The sequence below is a fragment of the Rosa rugosa genome, chromosome 2 (assembly GCF_958449725.1).
Source record: "Rosa rugosa chromosome 2, drRosRugo1.1, whole genome shotgun sequence".
NCBI lineage: Eukaryota > Viridiplantae > Streptophyta > Magnoliopsida > Rosales > Rosaceae > Rosa > Rosa rugosa.
Window position 1 is genome coordinate 691,414 of NC_084821.1, and position 25,422 is coordinate 716,835.

General features: G+C 38.4%; 5 protein-coding genes across 5 annotated transcripts; 1 reads left to right on the forward strand and 4 right to left on the reverse strand.

Annotated features, from left to right (window-relative positions):
* Window positions 1-1,998: 1,998 nt before the first annotated feature.
* On the reverse strand, window positions 1,999-3,960 carry LOC133734785 (mitochondrial dicarboxylate/tricarboxylate transporter DTC-like). The gene is made up of 4 exons (XM_062162399.1): window positions 3,519-3,960; window positions 3,323-3,384; window positions 2,868-3,193; window positions 1,999-2,394 (listed from the first exon to the last, which is right to left on the reverse strand). The coding sequence occupies exons 1-4, from the start codon at window positions 3,747-3,749 to the stop codon at window positions 2,165-2,167; spliced, it is 849 nt and encodes a 282-aa protein (XP_062018383.1). The 5' UTR covers window positions 3,750-3,960; the 3' UTR covers window positions 1,999-2,164.
* A 397-nt stretch (window positions 3,961-4,357) lies between these two features.
* On the reverse strand, window positions 4,358-7,990 carry LOC133732363 (mitochondrial dicarboxylate/tricarboxylate transporter DTC-like). The gene is made up of 6 exons (XM_062159899.1): window positions 7,758-7,990; window positions 7,457-7,540; window positions 6,464-6,525; window positions 5,910-6,271; window positions 4,906-5,120; window positions 4,358-4,756 (listed from the first exon to the last, which is right to left on the reverse strand). Exons 1-6 carry the CDS (start codon window positions 7,872-7,874, stop codon window positions 4,700-4,702), a joined length of 897 nt encoding a protein of 298 aa, XP_062015883.1. The 5' UTR covers window positions 7,875-7,990; the 3' UTR covers window positions 4,358-4,699.
* Window positions 7,991-11,621: 3,631 nt separating this feature from the next.
* On the forward strand, window positions 11,622-14,379 carry LOC133730096 (tubulin alpha-5 chain). The gene is made up of 5 exons (XM_062157768.1): window positions 11,622-11,891; window positions 12,486-12,700; window positions 12,788-12,987; window positions 13,252-13,760; window positions 13,861-14,379. The coding sequence occupies exons 1-5, from the start codon at window positions 11,779-11,781 to the stop codon at window positions 14,174-14,176; spliced, it is 1,353 nt and encodes a 450-aa protein (XP_062013752.1). The 5' UTR covers window positions 11,622-11,778; the 3' UTR covers window positions 14,177-14,379.
* Window positions 14,380-14,661: 282 nt separating this feature from the next.
* On the reverse strand, window positions 14,662-15,744 carry LOC133730097 (ethylene-responsive transcription factor ERN1). The gene has a single exon (XM_062157769.1). The coding sequence runs from the start codon at window positions 15,657-15,659 to the stop codon at window positions 14,802-14,804; it is 858 nt and encodes a 285-aa protein (XP_062013753.1). The 5' UTR covers window positions 15,660-15,744; the 3' UTR covers window positions 14,662-14,801.
* Window positions 15,745-16,691: 947 nt separating this feature from the next.
* Window positions 16,692-24,046, reverse strand: LOC133734795 (uncharacterized). Its single transcript, XM_062162411.1, has 20 exons — window positions 22,714-24,046; window positions 22,007-22,210; window positions 21,484-21,588; window positions 21,311-21,376; window positions 21,068-21,232; window positions 20,684-20,758; window positions 20,439-20,593; window positions 20,015-20,150; window positions 19,872-19,941; window positions 19,635-19,762; window positions 19,456-19,512; window positions 19,007-19,192; window positions 18,776-18,868; window positions 18,505-18,590; window positions 18,360-18,426; window positions 18,205-18,271; window positions 17,986-18,122; window positions 17,681-17,772; window positions 17,499-17,565; window positions 16,692-17,331 (listed from the first exon to the last, which is right to left on the reverse strand). Exons 1-20 carry the CDS (start codon window positions 23,938-23,940, stop codon window positions 17,167-17,169), a joined length of 3,348 nt encoding a protein of 1,115 aa, XP_062018395.1. The 5' UTR covers window positions 23,941-24,046; the 3' UTR covers window positions 16,692-17,166.
* Window positions 24,047-25,422: the final 1,376 nt, after the last annotated feature.

The following is a 25,422-nucleotide window of genomic DNA, read 5'->3' on the forward strand; positions in this document are numbered from 1 at the left end:
GTTGTTGGATGTAGATGGGTGTACACTATCAAACACAATGCAGATGGTTCAGTGAATAGGTATATATAAAGCAAGACTTGTTGCAAAGGGATATACTCAAACATATGGCGTGGATTATGAGGAGACCTTTGCTCCAGTAGCAAAGATTAATATTGTTCGAGTGTTGATGTCTCTAGCAGCTAATCTAGATTGGCCTTTGCAACAGTTTGATGTGAAGAATGCCTTTTTACATGGATAGCTATCTGAAGAAGTCTAGATGGATCTACCACCAGGATATGAGAAAACAATCACCACGAGCTTGGTTTGGAAGATTCTCTCAAGCTATGCGTCGTTTTGGGTACAAGCAGAGCAACTCTGACCATACATTATTTCTGAAACGCTGTGAAGGTAAATTAACTGCCTTGATTATTTATGTTGATGATATGATAACTACTGGTGATAATTCAGAGGATGTTGAAAGATTAAAAGATCTGCTTGCATCAGAGTTTGAGATGAAAGATCTTGGTTCTCTTAAATATTTTCTGGGTATTGAGGTCGCCAGGGGGAGTTCAGGAATTTTCTTATGCCAGAGAAAATATGTGCTTGATTTGTTGACAGAGACATGAATGCTAGGGTGTAGACCTGCTGATACTCCTATTGAGCAGAATCATAAACTGGCTGAGTACCCTAATCAAACTCTTACAGAGAAGGCTTGCTATCAGAGGTTAGTTGCCAGATTAATCTATCTCTCACATACTCAGTCAGACATTGCATATGCAGTTAGTGTTGTGAGTCAATTCATGCATAATCCAAGTGAAACTCATATGGAAGCTGTGATCCGTATTCTGAGGTATTTAAAGTCTGCACCTGGAAAAGGCTTGATGTTTTCAAAGCATAATCATCTGGATATTAGTGGTTATACAGATGCAGACTGGGCAGGTTGTGTTACGGATAGAAAATCCACTTCTGGTTACTTCACTTTTGTAGGTGGTAATCTTGTTACTTGGAGAAGTAAGAAACAAAAGGTTGTGGCCAGGTCAAGTGCTGAAGTAGAGTATAGAGGTATGGCTCATGGAGTTTGTGAATTACTTTGGTTGAGAAATTTACTTCGTGATTTGGGATTTAAACCCAAACGAGCCATGGATTTGTATTGTGATAATAAGGCAGCGATGGATATTGCTCACAACCCAGTTCAACATGACAGAACTAAGCATGTTGAGGTTGACAAACATTTCATTAAAGAGAAGCTCGATGCTAAGCTTATCTCTTTTCCTTTTGTCCACTCAGAAGAACAGTTAGCTGATGTTCTCACGAAGGCAGTATCAAGACATTTCATGACTCACTTGACAAGTTGGGCATTCGTGATCTGTATGCGCCAACTTGAGGGGGAGTGTTGGCGTGAGTTATACTTACCTTATTTATGTAGATATTCTGTAATATTCCATGATCTGTAATATTCTTTAATATCTGTAGTGTTATTAGGTTTACAACTTGCCTTAGGAGTAGTACTTGTCTTAGGAGTAGTACTTGTCTTATTAGGCACAATTATAATTTGTATATAATTCCTTCTTGTAAGGTGAATGAAATATCTGAGTTATTCAATCAAAATTATCTCTTGTTTTTCGTTATATTTGACTTTATCAGTGTGACATTTGAGTCTTCACATGCGTTTAAGCTAGCTAGCTAGGTCGACCTATTTTCAGTTGTCTTAAATTTGTAGCTTATGTCAAAAAAAGAAATAAAGAAGTTTTTCCTTTTTCTGAATGATACACGCATTTTCTATGGAATGCTCAAAAGTTTGGAGCTAAAATGCATTCTTCCATCTGTTGCATGCTAAGAATTATTTCCTCTTCTCCCCCATGCTAAGCTAGCTAGATAACCAGAATAGTAAAAACAGACACTGATCAGGATTAGTAACTTTGTCTGTTCATGAACAATCTCTTCTATGTTCTAGCTAGACTATTAATTTTAATAGGTTCAGAAATAACAAAGAGAAAAATTAATTATCTTCTAATTGATATAATGGCCCATTGGGGAACTCACCCCTAGCAAAAACGATCATATATGTAATAGCCTCAGAAAGTGAGGATCAAGTGGGAAATACATGACGCAGTTCGATTCAAGACTATTAACTGATACATGTTTGGCCAAACCAACCTCAGTTGTCATTTCAAAACAGCCAGAGCTAAGATTGCTCGGATTCTATTGATGGTTTGGAATATTTCTGGAGTTCTTCAAAAACAGCCCAGAATACCATGACCTTAGGCGCTTCGTGAAAACAGAGACCAGAAAGTCCTGTTATGAATCCAAGGGGTCCTCTTAATCTTAGAGTTTCACGTGCAAAAACGAGGGAGCAAGCATATGGTGCCAGTAGAGCGCATGCAGCAGCAGACAATGCTGAAATAGCCCCTGCACCTGAACAAGAACAACAGATATATAACAGATTCATCCAATGAAATGCAATACTCTATCAGTCAGAGACTGCATTTTGTGTAGTACATTTAATACATTATCAAGAATGCACAAAAGTTAGGAGCGAAATTGCATTCTTCCATCTGTAACATGCTAAGCTAGATAGGCAGAATCAGTATTAGTAACTTTGTTTGTCCATGCACAATGTCGACTTTTATGTCCTAGACTCCTAACCAGAATATTAACTTTAATAGGTTTAGAAATTAGTAGTAACAAAGAGATAAAATAGTTGGATGATTATATCCAGGAAATTTTGAATTCTTTTATGTCTGTGTGTTTACCAAGTTCATCGTTAAATCAATCAGCAAGGCAAAAAACAACTCGAGACACTCAAATAAGTGCTTTTCAGACCAGTTTTACTTAGCAATCAACTTATTAATGTCTAGGCACTCGAGTAATGTGGAAAGAATTTCTACCAGATTTTGCATCCTCTTCACTAAAACCCCGAGATTCCACGAGATAATGGAGACTTGGCTTATAGGAAGCAACCATACCCATGCCTAACCCAACTCTCCTCTTCCATGTGACACTTCCATATCTGAAGATATGTGACAAATTGCTTCTTAGTCTCCACCGCCCTGCAGCAGCCCCCATAGATTCAAACCGCTTCCGATAAAGCGCTAGATACAATGGAAAGCTGACACATGTTCCAGCTGCTCCTGCAATCAACCCACAAGCAGCTTCCTGATAAAGCCTTGGCTGCATACCCTCATTTGCAGCAATTGCTCTTCGTCTCAGAATCCTATTAAAGCAAACCCAAATTTAAAAACAAGTCCTGTATACTATTGAACACAATTGATGGCCATCAATCAAGATGACACAACAACTATAGCTATGTACTTAATTAATTGGTTCTAGAACTAGTACTTACTCGTAAATTCCAAGTAGCTGACTATAAGCCAAAGCATCAATCAAAACCAGACCAGGGATTATCTGCTAACAACCAAGCTTAGTAACTTTGTGCAAAAGCTGGTTATGTTTATCTAGGCTATGTATAAATTAAATTTTCTTATAAATCAAAATTAAGAAATTGGCGAGCTAGAAACCAAAGGAAGCCTGAAATGTACCTTGACAAAGATCCAACGGGGCACATATGTGGGATGGTTTCGAAAGAGAGGGACGTTCTTTAGGATGTGGAATCCTGAGTACTCTATTGCCCCATTCATAGAGCCTGTGAGAAGCCCAGCGACTCCGCCATGCACAAAGGGCTTGAGCACTGAAGGAGGAGGAGGAAGACCCCAAAAAGGTTTCAAGCCCTCAAACTCTGCTCTGTCTTTCTTCTCTTCCATGATCTTCATTTTTTCTCACTAAAACCTCTGCACTCTCTCTCTGTTAATTGCAATGGAGAACTAGAGAGGACCTCACTTTTTACATTTAATAGTCTTGAAAGAAGGGTCTTGTCACTCTTGTGTAGTTGTTCTCTTATACTAAAAAAAAAAGTACTTTCAGAGGAACCAGAAAGAGGAGTGCTGCCACTCCATTTCAGAGTTGGAGTCTGATGTCCACCAGTCTTTGGTGAATGAAATCATGAATATATACACTGTGACTTTTCTGTGTACCATTACAGATGCTTTCTCTTTCCATATTTACCTTGCATATACGATGCACAAACTAAAACAACTGGACAAGGTAAACTTACGTAGTAACTATTAAAAGATCATGGTAATAGTCGTAATAGTGAAATGATAATCAAATGTGCTGTAAAACATTGATAGATTTCACTACATAAAACCTACAAGTGAAGTTTCAATTTATCTTTTGAAAGGGTTAAAGAGTGTGTATTGATGGAATGGAGATCCTCAATTATAAAGAATTCAGCAAGCTGTTTCCAAATCCACAGATTTCATAGTCAATTTGATGCCAAAAATAACACATTATGCAGAACTCTAACAATTGTAAGCGTTGAAAACAAACTGCAAAACTTGTTTCTCAAAATGTCAAACCCCTGTTTATGCTGTGTACAAAACTTATTTCACTTCAACGTTCCTTGTGCACGTGCCTAATGAGAACATCTCTCAACTTCAGAATCAGCAGGGGTTGTAATATCCTATTCCAAACACGCCCCAAGAATTACTAGTACAAATATTTTAACTTCAGTAAATCCTACTCCAATCCCGCTATAAAAATTCCAATAATTGTTTGACTTTGTGGGCGTGAAACGGCCAACAAGGGGACTACAACATAACTAAAGATTATTGTTTGCAATTTGAACTCAAACACCGGTTGAAATAGCATCCATCCAGCAAAACTACAACCCAACTTTAGCTTCCAACTTCTGGATCTGGTTGAGGAAGATCCATGTCATCTGCATAATCAAGCATCAAACAATCAGAATAGCATCACGAAAAACTCAGAGACAGTTAAAAATAAAACAAAACACCCATCGTTCCCCCAGCAAATCCAAACTGTGTGGTGTGCATGTGAGTGAATGAGTGAAACAGAGAAAGAAAGTACCATGACATGGGGGGCAATTCTAACACAATATACCGGAAACCCAGTGTAAAATTTCAATGGTCCTCCTGTTTTCAGGGTTTTCATGGCACAATCAAAAGACCCAGTGTATGGATACTTCCCCTCAGCATCAGGTTGCATTTTCTGAATCTGGGTTTTCACATAATCAAAGGGCAAACTGCAGGCTGCAGCAAAAAAACCTGAAACAGTACTTGCACCTACAAAGAGCAAAGGTAGTGTCAATTCAACCAAACAGACCTTAGTAGACACATGAGTATATGAAACAAAAAGGCATCCACAAGTGCATGTGACCTGATATCTGAAATGCATTGACATTACTCAGAGCAGTGTAATTTGGTGTTCTAATGTTATACAAGATGTTTAAACAAAAAGGAATTATTCACCAACCAGAGGAGAATTTCATCTCCAAAAACATTTCATTCATCTGTTTTGTCTGAAGTGAGTTTTCACTTTAAGAAGGACAGTGTAGGATGGAATACAATGTAACTTATTTCAATGGGGGATCAGTACAGGGGGAAAATATACTTTCAAAGTACTGCAACATATGATGATGATGCAGAGAGAGATGTATATATTTAAACATCATAATTGGAAAAGAAATCTACCGCTTAACTATAGAATTTCACAATTATACAAAAGAATAATCATGTGACATTATTCAAAAGAATGTTGGTCAATAATATATGTAGAATTATTATAAAAACACAAAGTGAAGTTTGACGATATAGAAGAACTTTTCATATTGAACTTTTTGTAGCAAACTCCAAAACCTGCCATTGCATAGTAAGGAAATTACTCTTCATGCCGTGTTAACAATACTGTATACTTGCAATCCTCACATGCACAATTAGAAATAAAAAAATAGGCTATATTTATTAAAGTTCTGAAATCAGGAATATCAACTAAATAGAACCTAATTGCCAGTAAAGCCCAAAATATCAAAGAGTCAAATCTGTCAGATATATACTACTAGGGAAAAACCTTACCCAATATTGTAGTAGCTTCACCACAACCAAGGGAATCCTTGAAAAACTCAACACTTTGGTCATAAGAGGCAAGCATTCCCATGTTCAATGCCATTGCTCTTACCACAGTAGGGCCTGCACCTTTCCAAAGTGCCAAAACCCCTTCATCTGCAACAATGCGACCAAGAGCATGGAAAGCATTTGTATAGTGACGGCGCTGAGCAAGGGGTAAAGTGGCATCTGCCTGCATACGAATGAGAGCTAAATCTGCTGGACTTCCAACAGATGCTCCAATAGCACCAGCAGTTAGCCCACACAAGGCTTTCTGGTATAGAGGTAGGGGCTTCCCATCATTGGCCGCAATTGCTTTGTTTGTCAGAATCCTAAAAAAAAGTTTTAGAATAATAATGTTACAATGTAATTAACATGCTACATATAATACCACAGGATAAACTTACTTAACAAGATTCAGAAAATGGGACTGACCATGACAAAGCTTTAAATAAACAAATCTAAATTCTATAAAGTAGCAGGATGCAATCTGACTCGAGTACTGAATGCTGCAAAACACTCACCTGAATGATCCAAGACGAGCTGTGGTATATGTAGCTTGTCTTAGTAGTCCAGCAGAGAGACCCTGCACATAAAAATCCCAATTAGAGATTATAATCTGACAAGCTCTATGTAACTAAAGTTCAACCAAAAACATTCTTCCACATTTTGAGCCTCAAATCTGAGGTGCATTGGAAGGCAGCCATCATGGATGTGGCTAAACTTGGCAGATGATGAATTTTAAAAAACATGGTACATAACACATTTTAATAAACATGTAATAAGCGATACTGTTGAAGCCTTTCTTCCCATACAAAAGTCCATCAAGGTAAAACTACTAATAAAAACCTTTAATTTTCAAATATCATGTTCCAAATATCATGGATGTGGCTAAACTTGGCAGATGATGAACTTTAAAAAACATGGTAAATAACACATTTTAATAAACATGTAATAAGCGATACTGTTGAAGCCTTTCTTCCCATACAAAAGTCCATCAAGGTAAAACTACTAATAAAAACCTTTAATTTTCAAATATCATGTTCCAAATATCATGGATGCGGCTAAACTTGGCAGATGATGAACTTTAAAAAACATGGTAAATAACACATTTAAATAAACATGTAATAAGCGATACTGTTGAAGCCTTTCTTCCCATACAAAAGTCCATCAAGGTAAAACTACTAATAAAAACCTTTAATTTTTCAAATATCATGTTCCAAATGCAATATATATTAATGTCTCAGCCTGTTATATATTAACCTGTACCAATCTAACAGTCCCCATTTTATTGGAAAGGAATACATCTCTGATTGACATGAAGAATCTAAATCATTCCCAGTTCCTACAAGTAACTTCACTGCTACAAATTCAAAGCTAAATTAAGATCGTTACTTTAAGCACACCTTGATGCAAGACCTCAAACAGATAAAAATTCCTCATCAAACACATCCAGCACTAGATCAAGTAAATTATGAATCAAAAACTCAAACTCTATTCACACCGAATAAGCTTACCTTATACAATGAACCAAAACCCTCCTCCTTGATCATGGCCCTGGCAACTTGTCCAGCTGAGCCCTGACCCAATTGAATTCTCACCTACACCAAAACCAACACAACATAAACCCATTAAACCATCAATCCCATTCAACCACATTACACCACTAAACCAAATCAAAATCCAAAACAGACCCACAAATCACAGATCTGAAACCCATCAAAAGAAACCAACTTTAAGCTCAAAAACCCGAGTTGGAATCATGGGTCCAATCCAAATCTCACAAAAGTTACAAACTTGATGAGTTTCAGCACTCACCTTGATCATATCGATGGGTTGGATGACGCAGGTAGCGAGCATACCAGAGGCTCCGCCGTTGATGAAGGGCTTAACGGTTGGCCAGACACCAGTCTTGAGCTTATCCTTGTCTCCCATATTTTGGATTTGAACTCAGAAAGGTGAGAGCTCAAAGAATGAGAGACCAGAGATTCAAAAGGAGGCTGCTTTAGAGTTGCAGAGAGAAGAGAAGGAGGAGAACACAAAGGGCAGCACTAATATACCAACACTACACTCCTTTGCTTTCCTCACAATATTATTTTTAATTTTAAAAATAAATAAATTAAAATAAAAAAGACCTAGTTGTATGACCTCAGATTTCTATGGAATTACAGTGTTACACCCACTTTTTGTGTGACTGAATTTGATATTTTAAGTCCCAGTATTTCCTTATTTTTTTTATGGTAATAAACCTAATTTTATACTTTGGAAAATAGATTTTCATTCCAAAAAGAATAGCAACAACCTTCTTCTCCATAGCCTCCTTTGAACATGTCCATGATGGTTGGCAGCAGCACTTTCTCTACTTCAAAACTTAAAAAGTCTTTTTCTTGTCAAAGCAAAAAATAATAAGATGCATATTACATTTTATTTTTTTTGTTACAAAAAGTTTGGAGAGATGAAGGCTATCCTACATTTCTACGCTATGGCAGACCTATAATCTCGACCCTAAAGAACTGACATGGGACACGTACCTGTCTCCACAGCCTCTAGATATGGATTTCTGCATGAGATTCACAGATCGCACGACCCAACGCATGACTGCTGATAGTTGGGATTGAACTTGAATTGGGTCTCAACCACAGGCACGCTCATACCAATTGAACCAATCCACGTTGGTATATTACATTTTCTAATATGAAACCGGACAATAATTGTAACACTACTGTGAATGATAATTTTAAATTAAGATGTGACTTTATGGATTTCACTTGAAAATAAAAGAAATAGAAACTTGCAACCTTTTTTTTTTTAATTAAATCATGTAAAAGCCTGGTATTTGAGTCATGCAAGTAGGATACACATTTTACTTAAAAATTCAAGCAAGTGAGGAGTCAAAAAACCAGAAAAGCTGCTATATTAGGGGGGAGGAATTGAATGGGTAGGTGCTGTGGTTTGTTGTAGCAACTTTGACTTTCTGTTAAAAATGTGACTGCTGACCAAAGAAATTCATTCAATGCTTGCCTTATACTTGTGTATACAAGATTCACTTTACAGCCTATAACTCTAAACTATATATTAAAATCAAAAAGGGCAAGTCAGTAATTTAGTCAATGCAAATATTGGGCATTTGGACCAACCTCTTTTCCTTTTTTGGCTTGAAATATACCATAAGACTGTGGGAATGACGCTAAGAATCTTTTGTGTACAAAAACGATCGATATTTCTCAAGGAATCCATGTCTTGTCGAAAAATAAATGAATGGAGCTGCGTGTTGTGTTGGGTTGGGGGGTAGGAGGGCATTTTGGGGAATTCAATGACAAAGATTCATGTTGCCAACTTGCTCATTGCCCGCCTCACGAGGATCTCAGCTTTATCGGCTTATCCCAACCGGCGAGAGGGTTACGCATCCACACACCTTCAATTTACAACTTTGTCCCCCTCTGCACTTGACTCCAATATTTTATATAATCAAATCTATTTCTTTAAATTATTGTATTGGCTTTGTACAATATAAACAAACAATTAAAACGTGTTGGCATGTGCCATGCTAACTACTGGGCTCCATACAAATTAAGCAATGGTCTCCGGAATAGTTTTGTTTATTAAAATCAACAGTAAAACCATACATGCGTATAAAAGTTGACTTAGTTGAAATATTAACAGAAGAAATTCAAAAGCTGAAACTAAATCGTCTTGATCTAAACTCGGAAGACAAAGTTTGGTGAAAAATAAAGAGAAAAAAAATCACATTCACAAATGAATGATGATGATGGCATGGGATGGGATGGGCTGGCGGTTCATTTCAATCTATGAAGCGGCCCAACCTCCGACTTGTGTGTGGTCCTTTAACCTTTTTAGATATTTACTGCAGATTAACGACCTTTCAATCTATGGAAGGAGAAGCCCGTTAACGACCCAAAAGAATAAAGAACATGAAAGAAGCCCAACTTTGATGGATGTGGAGTATAACAATAGAATTAGAAGGTGAAACAAGCATGTTGATCCAATAGCCGGCAAACAAAGGATTAATATAAAACCAAATACAAGAAAAAAGGAGGACTAATTTGGAGCTACTTAGGTCCACTAGTAGTTGGGATTTTTTGCATTTTTTGCATTTTTCCTATTCATAAACTAATTAATTAGCATGTCTTACAATCATAGCTTGCTAGAATTATTGGCATGACCAAACAAAAAAGACACAACTATTAACATTTTCTGATTTTCCTTCAAATTGATAGCATATCCATACTTCAATTGTACAATAATTTGGTGAACAGACAACCTAGCCTTCAACATATCTCCATTATATAATGTCATAGAAATTACAATAATTAAGAAACTTCATATATAGAGTTCAACTTTAATTACACCAAAATGTTCATTATTCATCACTAGTGATGATTGAAATGGGTGCACTCATATTTCACCAACATTTCTGGTTGGTGTTATATGCTGTGTATTGAGTATCAGTTACTCCATTTGAAACTCATACTTCTGAAAACAGAGGTTTCATTTTTCTTTTTGTGAATTATATTGAAAGGGATGGAACCTTTAATTAACTCTAACTCAATTCTTGAATATTCCACCGTTAATTAACAAGACGTCAAGACGAATAGAAAGCATTATTGATTATGTAGATAAGTAATTACACAAAACTGAACAACTGTCGGTTTAAGAACCACTTAATTTGTTATTACAAATTATTTATTATTTTCGGGTTTGTTTTATGAGAGATTCTTGCTTAGGGCACCCGCACGGGACACGTGGTGGGGAGGGCCAATCACCGCCCAGCAGGGGGGGTGTTTTGGGTATTGCACATTAGAGAGCAGGGGCATTTTCGGAAAAGATGAAAAATTTTCTTTCCTCTGATTGGGTGGCCGTAAGGCCACGTGGTGGGGAAGCCCCCACCTAAGTATTTTTATTGTTTTATAAACAAAAAATTTGAAAGATGAGTAATGTTATCAGTGAGCAACAGCTAATCCAACTCGAGTGACACTTGGCTTGCTTCACATGGCCAAGCTGGTCCGCCAAATTTTCATCTTTCCTATATTACCCTCACCAAATCAAACTTCTGTCTCCCTCCATTTCCAGGTCTTAATTTGTCGTATTATCCTCTTATAGAATTTTAGTATTACCAACTCCACTAGTCTCTCATGCACAATTGAGTTTTTAAATAGTCGACTAAGGGCGGTTGGCAAGATTTGCAAGGTCTGGGTTTCAGTGGAACTCGTACTTAAAGTTTAAATCTCAACAATTTCAAAAGTCTCTAGGTAATCAGATTAAAACTTGTGCAGTTATCATTGGAGAATACGGTGAGATTTATGGGTCCACCAGTACGTTGTCGAGTATACCGATTCAAAAGCGGCTATCGGCGATGTGGAAAACCTCGGGACCAAAGAGGTCTATCCCACTCTCATAATTGATTGCAGGTAAATCAGGTGAATCAGCTGCTGGATTTGGAAGTTGAACTCTTAACATCAACGGATATTGATGGTGGTTAAAAAAAAAACAAAAACAAAAACAAAGGGGTAGTCGACTAAGGGCAAAAGTGACAAAAGAGAATGGCCGCTGGGACCCAAGGCAAGGTAGCTAGGCTGGCGCCAAGTGGCAAGGAAGGGCAAGCTGTCACATTTTTCCCTTCTTTAGCAGCGGACTTGAAATATTTGTCCATTCCCATTTTATCGAAAAAGAGTTAATATCACACACACACAACTCTATCATACGTTGATACACACACCCAAGGAAACAGTCAAGACCTGCTTTTATAGTTTCTGAATCCCAGTTTCTTCTTCTTCATCAAGTTTCGATTTTTATCAGACACAAAGAGTGAGTGAGAAAGATGAGAGAGATCATAAGCATTCATATTGGGCAGGCAGGTATTCAGGTGGGAAATTCATGCTGGGAGCTCTATTGTCTTGAGCATGGAATTCAGCCTGATGGTCAGATGCCTAGGTTTGGTTTCTATATACATGTTTTTCTTCTATGTTTTTACGTACCCTTTTGTTGTTTGTATATAAATCATGGGTCTTTGTTGTTTATCTTTTTGGTGGGTTTTGTATGGTGATGGTTGATGAACATGGGTTTTGATGTGTTAGGTCTTGTTGTGTGTTTTTTCATGGATGTTTGAGATCTTGATATTTGTGGACTGAGATTTTCCGTTTTATGGTTGTCTAGGTATCTGTCTATCAGTCTATGTGTAGTTGTTTATTGCATTTGGATTTGTGGGAGTTTTGGTTTTGGGGTTGTTTTTGAAATCACTTTCGTTGGACTTTTTTTAATGGATCTGGTGAATGGATTTTATGGATATTCCTAATAAATGATAAAACTGAAACCACATTAAAAGAAGTTCGGATGGAGTTAGATTCAATACGGTTGAGTGTGTGTATTTGCTTCCTCTGTAAGGTACTACTAAGCTTGTTGTAATCGAAATCTCTTGATATATTCTGTGTTTGTTTTCTGTAAATTGTTCGGATTCCATCTCAGTAAATCTTCTGTGTATAATGTGAGTGCTTAATGGAGTGTTCTGTTTTGTGTTTGTCTTCACAGTGACAACACAATAGGTGTTGGAAGGGATGCTTTCAATACCTTCTTCAGTGAGACTGGATCAGGCAAGCATGTTCCTAGGGCCATATTTGTTGATCTGGAACCAACTGTTATTGATGAAGTTAGGACAGGCTCTTACCGCCAACTATTCCACCCCGAGCAGCTCATTTCTGGTAAAGAAGATGCCGCTAATAACTTTGCAAGAGGACATTATACAGGTAAGATATGTTGCTTCTAAGTTGCATTGATGAGCTCTTTTATTATGCTAATCTTGTCGATTTAACCCTTCGGTTTTTCCTTTGCAGTTGGAAAGGAAATTGTGGATCTCTGCCTTGATCGAGTGAGGAAATTGGCCGACAATTGCACTGGTTTACAAGGGTTTTTGGTGTTCAATGCTGTTGGTGGTGGTACCGGTTCTGGTCTGGGGTCCTTGTTGTTAGAACGTTTGTCTGTGGATTATGGGAAAAAGTCAAAGCTTGGATTCACCATCTATCCTTCTCCCCAGGTACTTGCAGCTACAAATATTATTAGTTTCTACTTTCCTGTAATAGCTTATGTAATTTATTGCACAAACTTAGCATATGAGACATCATCTAGAAATGATTATCCTTAAGAATTTATAAACTGTTCTGTCATAGATAGATGTTTCTATATTAACAAAATGACAAAAAAATATGTTACTCTTTAGAATAAAAGAAGAGGAAAATTATAAAACTTGGTAGTATGTAACACTGAAACTCATATATGGCTTAATTCTTTTGCTTTTCAGGTTTCAACAGCAGTTGTCGAGCCTTACAACAGCGTTCTTTCTACTCATGCCCTCCTTGAACACACAGATGTATCTGTGCTCTTGGACAATGAAGCTATCTACGACATTTGCAGGAGATCCCTAGACATCGAGAGACCAACTTATACCAATTTGAACAGACTGATTTCACAAGTCATTTCATCCTTGACAACATCATTGAGATTTGATGGAGCCATCAATGTAGATGTCACAGAGTTCCAGACTAACCTTGTCCCATATCCACGTATCCATTTCATGCTCTCCTCATATGCTCCTGTCATCTCAGCTGCAAAGGCATACCATGAGCAGATCTCTGTTCCTGAGATCACCAATGCAGTTTTTGAGCCCTCAAGCATGATGGCGAAGTGTGATCCCAGGCATGGCAAGTACATGGCGTGCTGCTTAATGTACAGGGGAGATGTTGTTCCCAAGGACGTTAACGCTGCTGTTGCAACTATCAAAACAAAAAGGACTGTACAGTTTGTTGACTGGTAAGAAGACTGCCCAAAAAGGAAAAGCAAAGAACGGAAGTTAATAATTTGTTTTGTCTCTTTAGAAATTATTCATCAAATGATTTTGTGGTTGGATCAGGTGCCCAACTGGATTCAAGTGCGGTATTAACTATGAACCTCCAACAGTTGTACCTGGGGGTGATCTGGCCAAGGTGCAGCGAGCAGTTTGCATGATCAGCAACAACACAGCAGTGGCTGAGGTGTTCTCACGCATTGACCACAAGTTTGATCTCATGTACTCAAAGAGGGCTTTTGTCCACTGGTATGTTGGTGAAGGCATGGAAGAAGGAGAGTTCTCAGAAGCCCGTGAAGATCTGGCTGCACTTGAGAAAGATTACGAGGAAGTTGGTGCTGAAGGTGTGGATGATGAAGAGGGGGGAAGTGAAGATTACTAGAATTGATATGCAAGAGTGTTCATCCATCTCCCACAATCTCGGTTGTTCCGTTTGTTTTGTGTAGTGAAATGATGCAACATCTGCTGAGATATTTTCACAAGAACTATGTCATTATGTCCTAAATACGTGTTTATTTTTTGTGGTATCCATGAACATGAAGTGACATTTTAAGAAATGTGAATGGTTCTCTCAAGTTTCCTTAATTTGGTGCATTCTATCTCTTTATGACCTTTCACAATGGTTGCACGAAAATGGTTGATGTTCCTCACAAAAATGATTGATGTTTCTCACAGCGATGACATGTACTGAAGTCACATATTTTTGTTCAACTAAGGTTGAAGGTAAAAGTTAATTTCAATTTACTAGATGCTTACAGAGAACCCATTCTCCTCTTTAAACCTTTGAGGACCTGCTTCATTTTGTTCCCCTTTCGTGTTACCAATATCAGATGATTCAAATCAATCGTTAATCAAACCCAGAGAATAGCCGAGACAAACATTTCAGTGACTATTAATATGCATAATACATTATACATGGATTCTCAAGAGTTCCTTAAAAAATTACCCTTCACTAAATTCACTCATACAACACTAGAGTAGTAGGCGAGAGAAGAAGACTAGCCAATTCAGGCATCATCGGCCAGGCAGAACAACTGAGACAGAGTAGGAAGATCCCACAAGGCATCACTTGCATCATCATATGCAGTCTCCAAGTACTCGCTGACTCCGTTCATTGCATAAAATGAAGCAGAAGTTATCTGTCTTTCTATCTTTGCGTGTTCGAATTCTGTCAGCTGATTTGGCTCTGCTGCACTATGTGACACTCCAGTGGCAATGCCTTTTGTTAAATACAGCCCTTCATGGTTATGCGGAAGCTGATCAAACCCGCTTAAGAATTGCCATGGTTGATCGAAGTGGAACATAGCCGGTACTTGAAGATCCCCAATGCAATGGCTGAGGTCTGGTCTATATGCATCACCAGAGACCTCAATGTTCTGGGATTTGAAACTAGGCAGAGAGCTGCAATTAGCATTGTAGTAACTAGAACTCTGAATATTGTTATCGGTAATAGTACTACTAATTCTAGTACTAGCTTTAGGGGTGGTTTTTATGGTGTTGGGGGTTGAAGGGCTTTGTTGTTTCAAGCTCTTTTTGTGGTTGAGGAGGTTCTTGATTTTCAAAGACAGTGGAGAATTTGAAGGAACATGAGTACTGGTAAAGTTGGTTCTGGTATTCGAACCACGAAGAAGGCACGCAGCTTCATCATAAGCTCGAGCAGCTTCCTCGGCAGTTTCAAATGTTCCAAGCCACATTCTAATCTTCTTGGTTGTGTCCTTGATCTCTGCCACCCATTTCCCTGACGGCCTTTGTCTCACCCCAACAAACTTGCTTTTGGTGTTGTTGTTGCTGCTGCTCCTCTGCTTGAACTTGCTTTCTTTCTCGGCCAAGACCCTCTTTTCGTGCTTCTGCGATTGAAGTCCCATACCAGAAGGTGAAAGAGAAGAGAGGTTTCAAGGGGAATGAAAGAGGAAAATGAGTGACATTGTTATATATAAGCTAAGAGTTAAGACAACAAGGACTTCAGGCTCTAGTTAGTGGTGGGCGGCTCGTTTTCTTCTTCCTGTCAGCACGTCAAACTTAACTTTGTTCCTTACCTAGGATGGACTGCATTCCCAATGTTAACCATGACCAAATCATACTTTTGTCTGTTACTATTTGTTTACTTGTATTTGGTCTCTTTTCCCATGACTCTGTCTCTGTCTTTGGGAGACATGCAATCCATTCCTACATAACGTTTTGCCCCCAACTGAAGTAACCGAAGCATGAGCACCAGAACGCACAATGTTAAAACCAAAAAACAAAACTAGGATCAATAAACAAGGAAGAAATAAGTGACAAAGTCAGAGTGGTTAGAAGTAGGAGGCCTGTAGTAGTAGTAGTCGTCACTACTCACTCCACACCACCACCACAGCAAGGTCAACGGCGACAACCAGCAATATTCGTGAGAGCACGAACGCATGACACATGGAGTAGGAACCCCCTAATAATACAAGAAAACAATACAAATTCGGTCTCCCATTCTATTTGAAAAGAAAACGACAGCTCGCATTGGGTTTGTATACAAAGAATTTGCTGGGAATCTCATGCTGCACGCTGCGAATTTGGTAGAATCTTTCTTTGCATCACACAAGATGCCACTGCTTCCTAGAAATTAATCATACAAGATAAAAGAGGAAAAACAATGAGACAAATACACAGAAAACACCTTCACCGTATAACGCTTAAAACCAGACTAAACAACCCCCGATACATTTCGGGTTGGAGCATCATCTCATATGAATTACAGATTCGATTCCACAACATTCAACTTACCTAATGAACCCTGCATCAAAAGCTACCATGCAAGCCCTGACAACACTTGCTTTCCCGAAACCAGAAATAGGAACAAGCTTTTAGAAGCGACATGAAAAATTTCTAATAATATCATTTGCGTTCACAATGGTGCAACACCGAAATACTATAAGCCATTTTATTTCCTTTGGGGATCAAAATTGCAAATACAAAGAATCACCATTAATAATTCAGTCAAGATGCTGACAAATGTATGCGCAGAAAACGTCAAAACACAACGAGACCAAAACTGCTACAAGAATCCTCACCAACAAACCCTCCAAACTCAGGCACCAACCAAAGGAGCTGAGAAAAGAAAAGGCTCACATATCACAATCACCTATCCTTCTTTTCTTTTAGACTCAAAATTGCACTATAAATTGACACTTGGGTATACACATTCCTACCAAAAAAGGTTTGATCAAATTGTAATGATGACCCCTTCCACACTTCATCAAATGCTGGGTCACTGTCACACTCCATGCAAAACTGACTGATGACGACCATCTCATGGAAAAGAATTGGAGGCAAATACTAGTAACACACAAGACAGATACGGTGTATCTGAAAGAAGCAATATGGCCACTCCACGCCAAGATACTATGAGGAAAGGATAGACTGCAGTGCAAGCTGTTGCTGGGGTTGCAAGGAAGACCAAGTTGAGGCCAAGGTCTGGGGTGGCAAAGTCTGCTGAAGCTGTCTTAATAGATTTATCATCCGACTTGCTGTTTGTTCTGTTGCCAACTCCTTACCGGCACATAAAACCTGCAGGGAACAATTACACCCCTCAATAAAAATATTCAGGCACGCGTGAAAATGCAACAAAGAAATCTGCAGTTAATGAATCAGCTTATTGCTCATTGTGCATGTTACAATTTTCAGCGCAACAAAAAAGCGACAGGGTCAATCTGATTAGTTTATATTTCACAAACCTCTGCAAACACTTGAACAATTTTGGAAAGATTCTGATTGTTGGGTCCTAGAAGATCACTGTCAGACCTACAGAAGAAATGCAAACGTGCACACCTCTGTTAATGGTATTCCGACGCTAAAATATATCAAATGACAAAAAGTGGTAGGAGAGGGCACAAATGAAAACAAATTGAAGCTCTACCTCTCCACCATAGAGCAGAGCTGATCATGAACAACTTTGGCTTCAATCACGTCACCTTTTATCGGTAAACAGTTCAGCCATGCAGGGATGACCTGCAAACACAAGAAGATTGACATTTCAGCGTGCATAGAAACAAAAATATTGGAACACAGCAAAGAAAGATAACAATAAATCTTGAAAAGAGAAGAGAACACCCCATAGTGTTTTCATATCATTGTCATATGTTCCATACTTTCAAGTTTCATCAGAGCAACAATAATAAATCCATATGAAATTATGAATACAAAACAAACAAATGGAGGTACCTGAGGTGCATCTATACTATCACGATGATATTGGCAAATCTTTCCTAGAGCAGAAACCGCATTATCATATGCCATTATGTTGTCAGGTTGCAGGGCATTGGGATGCTGAATCACAACATTTAGCCTCGAAAGAGCCACTGGACAAAGCCACTTCAAAGTGTTAGTAGCATAAACACGTTAGGAAAATTACTAACAATTTAACACATGCACAAAAATTACCGCGAATAAGAGGTTTAATTACAGATCCACCAAACTCTGCACAGACACCAAGTCCATATACAGCTGCCTGAAAAGGAAAGGAAAATGACAAGAATCATAAAACATGAATGAGAATATATAACCTCATACACAAAAACAGTTTGACAAGATCAGACCTGTCGAACATCAGGGCTCTCATCATTACAAGCCTCCAATAGAAAGGGAAGAAATGTGTCATAATATCTGATCCAACACATCAGAACAAAATGAGTTCACAAAATAAGAATTACTGCACCTCGACATTTAATAGAACAAACTTACTTTAGAGCTGCTTCACGACACTGCTCTGCAACATCATCAAAGATGCATATTGCAATCCTTCTCTCTTCAGGTGTTTTATCCTTACCCTGTGCCAAAACATAATTCAGAAAACAAAGAAATTACCCAAATAATAAAGGCCATAAACAAAATCAAAAGTTAAGTACTTATTTTTTGAGAATAATAACTCAAGTAACTATATACATAAGTAAATTCCTAATCTTGGAACCTCAGAAAAAGCTGCTTCCTTCAGGCAACGAAAAAAGCTACTTACCCACATAGGTGTTAGATATGTTGATAGCTCATCAAAGAAAGGCAAGAAAGAGGCTTTGAATGTTTTAATCAGAGTTCCCAAAATTTCTCCGACCTGGAACCAGGAAAAAGAAGTGGTTCAGCAAAACAAACAGAAGAAGAAATATCCACATTATATAAATGCGACCCCACAAAACAAAAGGTCAGCAATATTAATGATGTGCTGCTAAGAGATTGTATTTGAATAACTTACTTGATCAAAAACTTCTTCCTCTTGTTCATTTTCCTCTTTAATCAGTTCCCTTTCCTCATCATCAAAATCTTCTGCTTGGGTCCTTTCTGCTCTCTCTCTTTTCCTACTTGAACTGGCAGTGATCACCTGCTTTATCTCCTCAACAATGGATCTGACCTGGCTTTCATCTAAAAGTGGTCCAGAGATCTGAAAGAAAATACAAGCATCCACTACAGTCATACAGAAGTAATAAAGTGGCATGTAAAGATGGAAACACCCAAACTTTGTGGTACTTTGCTCTGTTCATGATATAACTGAAATAACACTTCATTTCAAGGTGCAACATGCCTCTTTTCTCCCAAACTAAATAGACAGATTCTGTGCCAAGGAAAAGGATATAGCAATGCCATACTTTTCTGGATAAAAGCTAGAAAATAATTATATTAATTTGTTTTAATATATGACCACACCTGTATGCATTCATTTATCGCATCCAATATATTTGCGCATATTTCTGTATCAGGTTCCTGCACACATATTGCATTCTTAGCAGTCCACCAAAAAAATAATAATAAAGAATCAGGAGAGCATTTAGGTCATTGTTCAGGATCAGGGAGTCATAATTCATAATTAACAAACAATAAACAACCTTATGCAATGCTTCCACCAGAGCTGGAACAATGTAGTCAGACAATTGCTTTATATAGGTTTCATTACGACCTTGAGCTAACCCTTTCTCTATAGCTAACTTTGCAGAAAGCAGTAGCTCCGGCATTGCTAGAAACAAAGCAGAGATAATTCTTTATCAAGTTACGGATATAACGTCCAATGACATATAAAGAGGAAAGAGCAAATAAAGACATCTAGTATTAACAGTGAATAATACCTGAAACAGCTGCCTTCCTCACTTCTTCATGGAAATAAAATTTAAGAAGTGGAACTAAAGTTGGGGCAACCTGCAACAAAATGACCTTTTAAGTATCATATCACTTAAGCTCTGGAAAGAAAATAATTATGACATTGACAAACCTGATCAATCCAAGGAAAGAAACCTTCTTTCAGTTCATCTGCATAGCAACACAGCATATTGCAAGCTGTAGCTTTTTCTTCCAATACACTAGTCTTGATTCCAATCCTTTTATCTCCAAGAGTAATTGTTTCCATACTGCATTGCAAAGAAATATTTAGCATGACATACGCATAACACTATCCCCACATCTATATATTACATCCTACACATTTATATTGGTAATTTGGGCAGAGAACATCAAGGGTCTACAAACATAACTTGTTCTTTTAAGGATGATTTTTAATCTAGTTAGTTCATTGTCTGTGCAAGCATGTGTGTGTGTGTGTGTGTGTGTGTGTGAGAGAGAGAGAGAGAGAGAGAGAGAGAGAGAGCAATAAAAAAAAGATGCCCAAGTGAAAGGGAACAAAATAAACAAATTCAAACCTTTCATCATCAGATTCATCGATATCACTATTGTCATCTGCGGAGGTAATAGTTACATCTGGCTTAAGTTGAGCAGACTGAAGCAAAGGAGGCATTACAACGCTCATGTACGGGAGGAAATCTTGTCCTAAACACTTGCAGAGTCTAGCCCATGCCTACAACATTGTAAAAAAATTGTTATTGCAAAAAATAAAGTTGGTACTATTGCACTTTCTGAGAAGGGCACTATGAAGGTAAAAACATACTTGTAGCATGTAACTTGTAGTTGGGTCATCTGCCTCCATTTGAGACCCTTGCAATGACATCAGCACTTCCATGACCTTAAGGAAAACAATAAACATTAGCTGGTACATTTGTAGATTAACTTCCTAACCAACCCAAGAAATCAAAATGGCTACAGGTTTCTGACAGATTCTTGGATAAGTAAAGTGGTGGTGGTCAAGCTTATATTTATCAAAGAGAAAATCTATATGCAATCAAATCTACATAGGAACATATAAAATATGCATGCACAAGCAGATTAAAATATTTATCCGTCTTCTGTCCTACCAATAGCCATCATATATCTCAAGTAGAAATTCCAAAGGAGAAAAACACCAATGCAATGAGTGGTTTCATTTATGTATTACCTGCTTAGCATCATCCCTGAATTTCTCTTTTCCAACAGCCATACCAACCAAGCTAATACATTCCATGGATTTAGCCCGAAGCATGCGATTAGATTTATCAGTTGCATTCACCAAGATAGCTTTCAGGTAAGGCATAACGGCATCATAGTATTTTTGGAAATGCTCCTACAGATCCCAACACAATTAATTGATTCATCCTCAAGACAAACATTCACATAGAATAACAAACTATAAAGAAAATACCTGAGATGAATCAGCAACTGATGCCAAAGCAGTCAATGCCCCCTCTTGCACCATTTGTTTCCCATTCTGCAGAAGATATAAATGTCGACACACTTGTAAAATAGTATTTCAAAAGAGTATAATCATGTCAGTTCTGCATCATGAATGTGGTATAGTTTTATATAAAAGATTACCTGCAGAAGTACAAGCAATTTGCTCACTATTCCATCCAAATAAGGTGTCAAAATATCTGGTGTACAGTTCTCACTGAAGTTGAGCACTGCTGAAGCAGCATGTGCCTGCAGATATCAAGTTACAAGAAGTAGATTATTTAATAGGCATATATTTTCTATAAAAATGTAAAAATAAATAAATAAATAAACAAGGGTTCCTTATTTAATAACATGATCTTGAAAATGAGCAGTCTAGTGAAACACAACTGACCAAAATAAAAAGCATGCTGCCATATTTACTATCATCACCTTCTTCTGTTTTTTTTTCTTTTTTTTACAAATTTTCAAGTAGATAAACTAATAGTGTTTAAACAAATTTTCAATTTTTTGCTACTCTACAGTGTACTTTGTAATGATTTTTCATATTGGAAATCCTTCCTTCTCAATGAAACTAGCATGGTAACAAACAAATCCTTGACCTGTCAAATATTGCCAGTTAATTTGATCAATGTCGTCGGAAATAAGACCACTGATATCAATGTACCTGCACACGAGGGTTCTGAAAATCATCCATGGCAGCAGCTAATGCCGGAAGCACCCGTTGATGATATTGAACTTGCAGGTCTGGGCCCAAATCAGTAGACAACTGCCCGATTGCATTAATAGCTGCCCACCTTACACGAGGATGAGGATCTTGAAACGAGTTCAAGACCATTGCCACCACTTGCTCCAAATTTTTTATCATTACCTGGAGCAAAAATTAAAAGGAATAAACTAAGAATAAGGTAACTTGAATCCATTTGACTATAAGAAGAGGTATATGCACAAAAATACTTTGCAGGTGAACTTCTTGTTGATATAAAGTCATAATCTGTCAGTTTGTGTGCGCACATCATACATACAGGACAATCAACTCAAATTCAAATGAAAGTGTTTCACATATGTCCAGCGTGTTACTACAAGTAGAGAAGTATTAAAAAAAAAAACTTAGATTACTGTTCCCATTATAATTCTACCTAGTTGTCATCATGTTGACAGAATAACACCCTATATGAAAAACAATGGGGCTCTTATCACCAAGCCATATCATACAGAAAACAAGCATTGCATTCAAAAAGTGAAATATGCAAACATAAGCTGATGAGCAAACAACAATTCCTAGCTTGATCCACTAAACAGTGGCTATGGGGAGTGACAATTAGTTTCCAGACAGTGCAGGATTCAATAACAAAAAAAGGGCAAAATTGATACCTTAGAACAACCCTCAGCAATCTGTGCAAGGGCAATCAATGCTGCATGGTGTTTCTGCCACTCGGGGGCAGCCAAATAGGCAGGCAACTGCTCGGACGCAACGGGAACAATGGTATTCCCACCCAAGGAAATGGCAAGCCTATCCAAACACTCCTGCCCAACACTGTAATTACCACTCTCACCAGCATCCTCATCTTCAGTCTCCGCGGTATGCCATGAGGGATCATCCTCGATATCCAAAACCATCTTCATCAAAATGGCAAACAACCTACTAATAAACTGCGGCAACTTCCTCATCATCCCCGGGGCTCGCTCCCTGGCCTCGGCTAGAGTGATTACAAACTCTATGGCCAAGTGTCTGGTCCCTTCTTCCAAGGACTCAGCTTCAGCAACCTGCAGCATAGACCCAACCACCTCCACAATCTGCCTCCTGAGGAACCTGGGCTCAGTCCCAGCCAATTCAATGAACAACTCGAGTGCCTCCTGCGCCGTGGCCTCGTTCCCATTGTTCAAAGACTCCATCAATGTCCTCATCATCGCCGGCAATAGGTCCTGAAACCTATCCCTATCTCCGGAGCTGCTCAAACACTGAATGAAATTAATCACGGCATTCAAGGCGGCGATCTTAACGTCAGAGTTGGTGGAGGAGCTCAGGCAGTGCAAGAAGACGGTGTGCAATTCCTTGATGAACGGAACCAAGGAGTCGCCGATGTACTGAGAAAGCTGCGCGAATATCAAGAACGCCGATTCTTGCAGCTTGGGCGAATCGGAGGAGACGCATTGGAACATGAACGGGAGGAGCTCCGGCCAGCCGTTGTCCGGCAAGATTCCGGAGGCGAGCTCGGAGATGGTGTCGCAGAGCTTCTTGGAAATCGATTTGACCTCCTCGCGTTGAATACAGGACAGGAGAATCGATTTGAGGCTGGACTGCGTCGTCGGGGAGAGCCTGGGCCAGAGATAGGAGTCGTCGCGGGTGAGCTGCTTGCGGAGGAGAATGGCGGACATGGCCCGGGCCTCCTGCGCCGGCGAGAACTGGAGGAGGTGAGCGAGTTTGAGTGAGAGCGAGTCAGGATCGGTCTGCTTGCAGAGATTGAAGAGGAGCTCGGCCTGGGATCGCTGCTCGTTGGCGGAGGCCATCAGGTGGGAGATTAGGGTTTCGAAAGGGGCCGGGTCGGGGCCGAGAATCGTCGCGAGTTGCGCCTGCTGGAGCTGAGTCGACTCGGCCATTGCGAGTTAACAGGCTTCGCGGTCTCGGCGTCGGAGGAGGCGGCGGCGGCGGTGGTGAGTGTGAGGGAGAGAGGGGCTCTACCGGGGGGGGGAGGGGGGAGGGGTGAGGGTGGCTTTTGAGTTTTTGGGACTGCGCGAAGAGATGGGGGCGTGGGTGTTTAAAGTAGACGCGGGAGTAGAGGAGTGGGGCTTTTTTTCGCTAATTAGGGCAAACGCAACGCAAAATATATGTGGATAATTAGCTGTATTGTCCATATGTGTGGGTCATCTCAATAATCATCATTATTTTCTTCATTTTTAATGTATTAATTAAGGAGGGAATTTACCTTTCATGCAAGGATACAACACATTTTTGTGTATTTTATTGTGTTTTATAAAATATTTGTGTCCAAATAAAACCTAATCCGCAACTTTTTCACAAAGATGCTTTATTTGACGCTCCTAATAATTATTTCCTTCTTAATTGTTATGCATATTTATCGTGATTGTAGTGGTTTTCTTAATGCGTTTGTTTTAAAATGCACAGTACTGATATTAGTCGGAATGTATCGATCTGTATTGTTGTATGGTGATGGTTGGGTTGTCAAAAATTTTATCTTTTTGTGCTCTGGGACCTTAAATCGTCCATTTGAATCTCGTTTGTAATTTTCCTTTTAAAATGAAATAACGTTAATTATTTTTTTAGTTAATTTTTTTACTTATTCAAGACTATAGAAGATGTTACCTGAATTGCATGTTTTGCTCCTTAATAATAATGTCCAAAGACCCACCATCAACATAATTCTCCTAGCAAGGAAGAGAACCCTATGACATGACCTAGGGTTTGCAATCATCATACATGACCATCTAGCACATTTCCCTAATTTCGGTCAAAAATTATTTATATTTGTGTAAAATTATGAATCTGTTAATCAAACACTTAATAGTTCAATTGTAATGGTCGAAAACTATCACTTTTTTTTTTCAATTAATTGTTTCCTGCTTAATTGTTATGCTATTTATCATGACAATAACTGTTTTCTTAATGCGTTCATCTTGAAAATGCACCACTGCTAACACTAGTCAGAATATATCGATATGTATGGTAATGATTGGGTTGTCAAAATTCTATCGTTTTGTGCTCTGAGGTCTTAAATCATCCATTTGAATCTCGTTTGTAATTTTCCCTTTACAATCAAATAACGTTAACTATTCATTTAGCTAAGTTTTCTACTTATTTGGAACTATAGAAGATGTTATGTTTTTCAACCAGAAAACACGGATTGCATGTTTTTCTCCTTATAATGTCCAAAGACCCACCATCAACATAATTCTCCAAACAAGGAAGAGAACCCTATGACATGACCTAGGGTTTGCAATCATCATACATGACCACCTAGCACATTTCCCTAATTTGGGTCGAAAATAATTATTTACTTTTTGTGTAAAACTACCCCCAACACTTAATAGTTTCTCAAAAAAAAAAAAAAAAAAAAACAATGA